This window comes from Corylus avellana, chromosome 4 (assembly GCF_965113065.1).
Source record: "Corylus avellana chromosome 4, dhCorAvel1.hap1.2, whole genome shotgun sequence".
Taxonomy (NCBI): domain Eukaryota; kingdom Viridiplantae; phylum Streptophyta; class Magnoliopsida; order Fagales; family Betulaceae; genus Corylus; species Corylus avellana.
The window spans coordinates 3,383,612-3,393,424 of record NC_142493.1 but is presented as its reverse complement, the minus strand read 5'-3'; the positions used below and the strand labels follow the sequence as shown (position 1 = coordinate 3,393,424).

Here is a 9,813-nt window from a genome sequence, read left to right as displayed (position 1 = left end):
AGTAATAATTGAAGAATGAAACATAGAAAATGTTTGCATGAAATTGTTATTAACAATAAATAAATGATACCATGGAAGATTCTCTTGCTTGACCAATCAAATTAAATCCAGACCAAAAACTTGGTTAAGAAAGACAGACAAAGGAATTCATAAGATCAATATGATCTTAGCAATCAAGAAAAAGCCTCTCTTGCTTCTCAGAGAGAGAACGTCTTCACGCATTTTAACTGCCGATTGAACGTGTAAACCCGGCTGGATGATATACTTGCCACAACCGTAGTTCCTTGATAATGTAATCTTGTAAGAGAATTCTGGTCCTTGGACCAAAGGCCGACTTCATGAAGGTCTCCTTCCTTCCAGCAGATGTTTACCGTCATCCCACCGCGTGCCTTCAATCCTTTCACGCAACCGCTCGCCCATTTATCCCGGGGAAGAGCAGGAAGTAGGTATAGATCCTTTACCGTGCTCTGGACAAGCATTTCTGCAACTGCTGCTGAAAAACTGTAACGAAAAAGATTTACAGAATAATCAAATCATGAATAATATTCTTACTTCAAAGACAGCTTTAGTTAAACTGATATCTACTTCAAGTGCATGCAAATCAAGGGTGTCACTTAAGAAAAACTTTAATCACAATCTCACAATTACTGCTATGATGATTTTTAACGCTCGGAGTTGGAATCAGATACTTTAACAACGTGAAAAGCGAAGTTACAATGTACGACAGCAATTTTGACTTGGATATTCGTGTTCAGCCCCAAAATTCTTCACAATGAGACTGCTTAATTTGGTGAAAATTTGGGACATGATCCAGAAATTTATGTAAATGTGTGATGGGGCTGCCTTAAATGATAAATGCATACAGATTAACAATCACACTTGCTCAAATCAAAGCTTCTTATTTATCAGTTCAGAGAGAGAGGGAGAGATGGATAAGTGAACTTTAATATGACAGTCTGCAAAAGATACTTGTGGGAAAGCCTCATGTCTCAATAAGCGAATGTTTTTGTCGATGAGGATGACAAGAAAATTTACAGCATCAGAACTCCTACTTCCAAATTCATTCGCAAAAGTGCAACAATAAAAATGAAATAAACTGTTGTTGTCAGGGGAATGGAATTTGTCAGGGGTAAGTGATCATAGATAATGAATGTTACTTAACACAAACAAATATTACTAACATACAGATAATATATTGTGGCTTACCCAAAGTTAGCATCAATCTGGAAAGGGGGGTGTGCTGTGAACAAGTTACTATATACTCCTCCTTCAAAGTCACTTTCATGGTCTGGATCTACCAAGTTAATCAAATGCTTGACCATCCGGTATGCGTGCTCACTGTTGTGAAGACGAGCCCACAATGCAATTTTCCATGTAGTTGACCATCCCGGACCATCCTCTCCTGTTTCAAGTTAAGAGAAAATAAATGATAGCTCTATGAACTTACTGTTAAAGTAATATCATATTTAATGAAGTTCAAAACCAACTACATTTCATATTCTAACATATAACAAACCGAAGTAAACAAAAAATGTGAATTGGGTAACTGATAAAAAGAACTCTTGAGAGAGTCGATTTTCCACTTTGGCCGATCAGTTCACACTAACTGTGGCCTCTGGCAGCTGCTGTCACAATTAGTTGACTACTGCCACAGTCCCACATAATAATATTTGTCATGTGTATATTATATCATATGTACAATAAACAATTATCAAAAAAATTATATCATATGTACATATGATATAAACAATTATATCATATGTACATAATCAAATTAAGTATTGATTTGTTTTACTTATCAAAAAAAAAATATCATATGTACAATAAACAATTATCAAGTATAAACCGAATGCAAAATAAAAAAAAAAAAAAGTAAAAAAAAAAAAAAAAAAGGAAAAAAGGAAAAAAGAATACTCTGGAATCTAAATAGTCAGTTATCACATGCGAACCTCTTTTATAGAGGGTATAATCAGCAGCTTTACATAAGTCAGGTGTTTTCTCAACACTGATTGTATGCCCTGGAAAGAGGCCAAAAAGGTGTGATAGATGTCGATGATGCACATCCGGGTCCTGAAAATCTTGTGCCTGCCATAGAACAGAGAGAATTTATTAGTTCATAATGAATTCCAGTTCATAGAAGAACTTCATTAGAAATACTAGAACATAACACCTTATACAAAAGACTGAGAAATTAAATTCAAGATGCATGCGTACCCATTCCATAATGGAACCATCTCTAGCAATTTTTGTAGGTGGTAGCCTAGGTTGAGCCTCAAGGACTTTTTTAACAAGAGGATCCCCAGTTTTTCCCAAAACCTGATTGCCAGAGAATTATTTGTAATAGAGTTTAACGAGATTGAAGATTAGGATTGATTTCACCAGCATATAAGAGCTTCACCTCAGCTGCAGAAACAATTGCGGAGAAAACTTCTTTTATGATTGCGATGTCCATGGTTGATGAGTAGCTCACACTGGCAGGCTTACCATCTGGAGCAATAAACATGTGCTCCGGAGAGGTTGATGGGTTGGTTTCTAAATATCCTCCATGGCCTTCAATCAACCAATCCAACAAAAATGATGCACATCCTTCCAACAAAGGATATGCCTTATTTTTTAGAAAATCCTAAATATGCAGAAATTATTAGCGATCATATATATACTAGATATTTTCAGTTATAAATTATCACCAACATAGAGAAAATGTCATATGAATCTAGGTAGAAAACTGACATTTCAATTTTACCAATATTTCAAGTCCCTGAATCCTCATTTTCTGAACTAGTTTAACCTCAAAACAACAGATACTAAGTCAGCCAGCTTCAATTACGAAACAACAAATAATCAAATTTTCAATCAAACCAAAGGCTGCACCAAATACATAGAACGTATATAAGAGAAACACATAACTAAAAAAATGAACAAAAGCCAGGAAACTAAAAACATGGAAACAATCGTAGGTAGCCATCCAATGAAAAAGGGAATTCAAGAAGAAGGCTTTAACTCCGCTACCGTCCTTTCTCTATCTTTAAAGTTTCGGTCATTTATTCCCCTCCAAATCCACCACATCAAGAAGCGTGGAATCATCTTCCAAACAGCTTCACTTTGAGGGCTATCAAACTTCCCTCTCCAACAAGCAAAGAGATCCCTCACTCAACAATGCACGTCCCACGCTATGCCAAACAATCCGAAGAGATAGTTCCATAATGCACTAACTAACTCGCAATGGAGTAAAAGATTGTTAACGGTTTCTCCATTCTTCTTACACAAACAGCACCAATCAACCACAATGATATGCTGCTTAAGGCTTCCTTAAGTTGTTCAAAGTAAGGATCTTACCCAATCCAGCCGGCCAAGCGAAGAAAGCCATTCTCATAGGAGTCTCGCTCCACCAATGGCTGTCAATAAAGCCACAACTGCTCCTCATAACCCTCACATAAAAGCTACATAGCACAATAGATCTCCCTCACCCTTTGCAGAACCTAGTCGGACTACTCTAGACTTGTGCAAATATTTTTCCCAAACACAGCAGGGGGCAGCACTTCAGAGGAGTGCAGACCATAGCCTCGTACATATTGAAAAGATCCACATCCAAACGTGGCCACAGGGCACTAACAAGCTGATTATTCCCTACTGCACAACCCAGCTCCATCCCAACCAACGTAGGCAGAGAATTCCCAACCCCTTTGTCAATTATAACACCAACCTCCCTCAAATACCCAGAAGAAGAGCAAGGTGAATAAGGAGAAAGGTCCGATGAAGAGCTTAAATTCCCCCCTTTAACAACTAACTCCCTCTTGGCGGACCTAGGATCTGCTTCAACATCAACATGGCTTGATTGACTAACAAGACCAACAGGCCCCGAGTCAAAAGAAGCATCACCCAAACTATCTACCTTACTCACTACATTAGCCGCAACTATGAGAAATGCGTCACCACCAATTACACCACTACCAAAGATCCCATTCTTGGAAGCTACCAACTTTGTTTCCTCATTGGCAGTGTCTGAAGGTAGAGAAAGAGGAAGCAGCTGCGAAATGGAATCCGGGTGTTACACTCTCTTGGACTACGACCCCCAAAACAAACTGGCCAGAGCTGAACAAAGAGACTAAAGACTTGCCAACAGGTTCTGAGGAGCTTGCGGTGCTCCCCTCCATGGGCAGAGGCAACTGCAAGCCAATACACTGATCTAAGGGCATTGCAATTTGCAACGATTGTCCATCGAAACAAACCCCAGCTAACCCACCACCAGATGACAATTGGAGAAGTTGCAGAACAGACCACAACTCAATGGCAAAGGACCTTCAACCTTTACCACCTCTTCCTTCTGGCACAAGAATGCGTCTGCTCCTTCTGCCTCCTCCTGTCTCCTCCATACTCCACCACAAAGCAAGAAGAGCTGAGATTCCAACTTTGAGCATCTCTAGAACTCCAAACCCTCCTCTAGAATCAAACCCTTTACAGTGGTCAACAACCATGAGACAAGCTTTACCTAGGCAAATGGATCGAACACAACCCCCACCCCTTTCGAAAATCCACAACGTTGACGACTTGCCCTCCACCACCAACTCAAAAGACTTGGATTCAATGACACACCACCTCGAGATTCCCATAACAGCAAAGAAAAGCCTGCATGCGCTAAAATGTGCCTACGGGGGAGAGAGAGAGAGAGAGAGAGAGAGAGAAGAACAGTGTCTAGTTTCTTTTGACACTAAGCTAGTTAAGATTGACTTTTGCATCTTAACCAGTGGTGAAGGCCTTGGTCTTGAGGTATCATCCCCTACAAGGTCCAAGGTTCAATATCTCATGGGTGCAAACAATCCTTTGGGGCCACACCGCCTTGTAAAAAGCCAACGATTTAACCAGTTCCGTGTAAGAAAACTTTCGAGGGTATGATGCACGGGACCAGGGTTTACTCTATAGGGGTGGGTCCGAAGGACCTGCCTTGGAGAGGTTCCCCGACATAAAAAAATAAAAAAGATTGGCTTTTGCATCTATTATCATGATTCACATGAATTGAGGGTTGAATTAGTCTCTACTTGCCTTTCTAGTTCATATTATTTCTATACAAATTATTTTTTCTGAAAAAGTGCATCACCTTGTTTAAATGTTGCTAAAATGTGCTTTAGCTCCAATGTCCAATGATTAAGAGTGCAGTAAAAAGAGATTCAACAGCCATACAGACATTCTATTCCGTTGCAGCAACACACCCCTCCACTTCAACAATTACTAAAATGTTAGAATTGATTACCAAAGGACTTTGCTTAGTGGACAGATATACTTCGACAGGTCTGGACATCAGGACATGTTCGTTTCTACAATATTTCAAATGCTATAAGACTTGGATGGCCTCTGCTAATTCAAAAGTTGTGCGGGGAGCTGTTGTATAGTGTTCTCTCTCCTAATGAACAAACAGCATGCCTATACTAGCAAAAAACAAGTTATGGATAAAGCAAGAACTTTTTTTCTCTCTCATAGGATAAAGCAGGAACTTACTTTGTCCATTTTATAAGTATAATGTTCCCACAGATGGGTACAAAGCCATGCTCCTCCCATTGGCCATAAAGCCCACACAGCCTGTCCTCGATCTGGTGATGTTTTTGCCCATATGTCAGAGACTTGATGGAGAACCCAACCACTTGCTTCATAATTCACCTGCAATATTCAGTGAATATATAAGAAAAGATACGCTTAAGACTATGTAGAAAAGAAAGAATAATAAATTGTCTTAGTGAACGCAAAGATCATGGAGGCCACCAAGGGGTTAGGTTGCTACAGGTCTTGCTGGTTTTAAGTCTATCAATACTTCATGGAATGAGGTATGTACGCCACCAGTCACATTAGCATGATACAGAGAATAATAAAATCAAATTGCATCAGAAACTAAAGGGTCCCTTCTACAGGGTCATCCTATAGGCAGTGCACTATCCATACATAATCAAATTTAAGGCTCTCATATTATTTCAATAATTTATCTAAAGGCTCACTACTGCAACTTAGCATGCTACTTATCCCTGTATCTTTCAATAATGGTTCTTAATAGAACAGTATTTGTTAGACTTAGGGTGAATGTCATCCATTTGAAGTTGCATGAAAAAAAAATTGATACCTTGAACAAAACATATAGATAGATAATATAAACAGGTCAAAGGACTGTACACTAGAAAGAGAAAATTCTTACTTTTGCAGTTTTGCTCCCATTGACTGACAAAGAGGACATGTAATCAAACAAGGGTTCCTGGCACTCACTAAGGTTGCAAGGAAGGGAAGGCCAATAGTTCATTTGAAGATTAATGTTCGGGTGTTGAGCGCCACTGAATAGAAAAGGAAGGGATGAAATAAGTAACTATTCAAACAAAATCATTATGCAAATAGCCACATGAATGGTAAGGTACCACGTGCTATGTTTTATACTATCATTGAAAGGGAGCAGTTTAGCCATGCCATGCATCTAATTTATGTATATAAAAAAATAATTAAGATATAAAAAGTGTAGAGAGGGAAGGGGTAATATTCCTAGAACGTACATTTTTATCTAAATATCTTTCAGTCTAGCCTATGTCCCTCTACAAAGTCTAACTTCCTCAATTTCAGGAAAAATAATACAGAGAGAGAGAGAGAGAGAGAGAGGAAAACATACTCCCATGCAGGTTCAATATCCTTGTTCCATATACCCTGCAGGTTTGCCACCTGGGTTCCAGGTCGTGTACAAGAAATAAGTAGATATCGACCATACTGGAATAAAAGCTCCACCAAGGAAGGATCTTCATCAGTTTGAAAAGATTTTACCCTCTCTGCAGTTGAAATGGAACCATCTTCACTTTCCTTGAAATTTGAATTAGTTACAGAAGACATTACTTTCTTCGTCTTCAAAAAGTTATTTCCTAAAAGGCTCTTGGTGCTTTTTGAAAGCTGCAATGAGACACGATGGAAGAGATTCTGATAGTCATCCAAATGATGCGCATAAAGGTCAGTGTATGACAAATTTTTTATCGACTCCAAGGCCTTGATTGACTCTGAAGTAGGATCCTTCTTAGAATCTGAAGGCTTAGTAAATGGCCCAGCAAATGAAGATGAAGCCACAAGAAGCAACACAGCCCAATCAGAACCTTCCACCCTCAACTTCTTGTCATCCAAAACCTGTATCACCCCCTTGCCATCGCTAATCCGTAAATCAAGAATTGCGGAAAACTGAATTCCTTTAGGATTGTCATTTTCATTCACTTTAGGTGGGATCCTTTTTCCAGGACAACTTCCTTCCATTCTTATCTGATTTTTTCCATTTACTTGTGAACTATGATGTAACTTGCTGTCTAAAGACACTGTAAATGACAGGGACCCTGATTTGCTTGAAGAAATCTTTGTCACAATCACTTGATCTGGATTGGAAGCAAAATGTTCCCTCGTAAATTCTACATCACCCACAGAATATTTTACTCTTACTGTTGCAGTATCCAAGTCCAGCTCTCTGTAGTAAGTTTCTTCAGCATATGTAAGATGCGAATCATTAAATTCAAGTTTGATGTCCCCAAGAAGTTGGTAAACCTTCATCATCATAAAATAATCATTAGGGTGTAAATCCCATAAGTCAATTTTTTTAGGAACATGGAAGCTCGCCTTCTCAAGTATCATCGGTAATAGAAATCTTGCCCTCATACAGGCTCACAAATTGTGCAGAAAGTTTTGGCCAATGTATAAGATGCACACCACGTACACGTAAGGCCACCATCAAGAGATGAGGCACATTAGCGTGACAAAAATTAACTAAAATGCTTAGCCAGAGTGCAAGTCACCAGCATGAGGCACCGTATGATCAGTAAAAGCCAAATGCGGACCTATTATGCAAGCAAGAATAGATCAGGCACTCAGACAGACAAACTATCATGCGTACCAGCAGTGCCTCATGCTAGATAACAGATTAAATAGAACGCAAGACGCACTACTGACTAGCAAGAAAGGTTCAAACGAAATTGCATGGTTGTTTTACAAGATAGAATAAGCTCGCGAACTCCATAAATCTTGTTGAATATCATATTTACTGAGTAACAAAATGAAGAATAGCAGCATCAAATGTAATGACATTACATACATCTGAAGGTTCTCCTGACAACTTGACCGCTGCTGCAGTGGCTTCAGCATACTCACCATTATCAACAAGTTTTCTGACCTGTGTTAGTGCCTCTGGAGCATTTGGGTTGGTATAGTTCCCTGGGATCCCAGTCCAGAGTGTGTCCTCTACGTAATAATTGAAATAAAATAGCCATTACTTATTACTACATGCCTGTTGAGTCATTGTATTGAAGAGGAGGTAGATGCATATAATTGTAACATGCTTCATTTGGTTACTGAAATATGTGACAAGAAAAGAAATCTCTATCAAGATTTCCAGGCATGTTATTTTCGAGGACCATTTCAAGAGAAAATGATCCACACAGTGATGAATGTTTTATCTTTTAGAAACAATAGCAACATAAACTCAAGTCCCCTCTCTCTTTGCCTCAGGAATATCAGCAACCAAATGCAGAGGTACTTGACAGATAATACATATAAAAACTTGCCGAATATGATTTCTTAAAACAGGTTGAATCAAATAAGTGAACTCAAATTGAAGAACATCACCTAATTACAACCAAAATTCTCAGAGGCAAAGTTGAGTGCACCAACATTCTTGGTAAATCTTTCATTTCAAGCCTAGTCACTCCAAGCATTTCAAGTATCTTGAGTGCCAAATGATTGTAGTATTTCCAACTGTTTGGTTGCTTAGGAAATGTTACAACAAGAACAAGTCACAATGCCAAATCTTCGAGCTTAGAAATAAGGGGATAGAAAAAGAAAAAGAAAATCATATATATATATATATATATATATATATATATATATATATATCACTGGAGTTCACTACCAGCATTTCTACCAAATCCAGTAACACTAAACCTCCACATGGGCATCCAAATATAGGAATGCGACAACAAAAATGTAAACAAAAAACTAAATCCTATTTACTAATCAATAAGGAGAACAAGTACATAAACTCAAACCCCTTGATACTAAAAATAGTTAGAAATTCATTAAAAATGGAAAGATGTAGCTAAGCTTTAACAAAATGTTCAACATAAGCAACCCTATTCAATTACTTCCCTTATTTGATCTTGTACTTTTCCCATTTTTTGGAATAAACAAAACCAACAGCTTTCACAAAACCCAGAATTTTACTATCATAATCCACTTACAAGCACAAGGGAATGTGGCATTGCCTTTTACTTTCTTTTTCTTTTTTTCTTTTTTCTTTTTTTTTTTTTTAAAAAAAAAAAAAAAAAAAAAATCATCTTACCATTAAGCTGGAGAGTTTCTGTTGCCACACCCCCCCAAACCATAGCTCCAAGGCGCCCATTCCCAATAGGAATCGCATCGGTCCAGTGCTTGGCCGGCCCAGAAAACGTAAGCTTCAAAGGCTTAGAACTCTCTGCATCCTCTAAACTCGGACTCCATAGCTCCTTCTCTGCCGGTGGCCGCACCAGAATCCACTCACCATCCTCCATCACCAAAACAACCGAACCCAGATAAAGTACAAGAAGAAGAAGAAGAAGTTAAAGATGCTTTGTGTGTGCGATGAGCGTGATACAGTAAAGGTGAGGGGTGGTTGGGAAGGCAGAGAAGCATTGGCTTTGAATTTCACATGGCAGGCATGGAGTGAAGACAGTGAAGTAACCGGGTCCACGATACACGGCATTTTCTGTACAAACTTCGCTGATTATGTGCGTGCGAGTTCGTCATAATAACTCACTGCACGCGGCGCGATGTGCTCACGAGCGAACC

At 38.8% G+C, this 9,813-nt stretch overlaps 1 protein-coding gene across 2 annotated transcripts; it reads right to left on the bottom strand.

The window, feature by feature from the left end:
- On the bottom strand, positions 1 to 9,756 carry LOC132179637 (alpha-L-fucosidase 2). 2 transcript variants are annotated; one of them, XM_059592382.2, is made up of 10 exons: positions 9,329 to 9,750; positions 8,087 to 8,232; positions 6,638 to 7,542; positions 6,179 to 6,311; positions 5,494 to 5,652; positions 2,399 to 2,623; positions 2,215 to 2,316; positions 1,950 to 2,085; positions 1,207 to 1,402; positions 1 to 501 (listed from the first exon to the last, which is right to left on the bottom strand). In XM_059592382.2, the coding sequence occupies exons 1-10, from the start codon at positions 9,534 to 9,536 to the stop codon at positions 198 to 200; spliced, it is 2,514 nt and encodes an 837-aa protein (XP_059448365.2). In that variant the 5' UTR covers positions 9,537 to 9,750; the 3' UTR covers positions 1 to 197. The 2 variants fall into 2 exon arrangements, with proteins under 2 accessions (XP_059448365.2, XP_088371332.1); XM_088515206.1 differs by lacking the exon at positions 1 to 501 and having other exon boundaries at positions 1,217 to 1,402; positions 1,915 to 2,085; positions 9,329 to 9,756.
- Positions 9,757 to 9,813: the final 57 nt, after the last annotated feature.

What these genes read in the sequence shown, in the direction of transcription:
- LOC132179637 (XM_059592382.2), bottom strand. Translation starts at nt 9,536, where the DNA reads ATGGAGGATGGTGAGTGGATTCTGGTGCGGCCACCGGCAGAGAAGGAG. An exon ending in CAATTGTTTCTGCAGCTGAG is followed by an intron (nt 2,317 to 2,398) that starts GTGAAGCTCTTA and finishes TCTGGCAATCAG; the next exon opens with GTTTTGGGAAAAACTGGGGA. An exon ending in TTATACCCTCTATAAAAGAG is followed by an intron (nt 1,403 to 1,949) that starts GTTCGCATGTGA and finishes AACTTGAAACAG; the next exon opens with GAGAGGATGGTCCGGGATGG.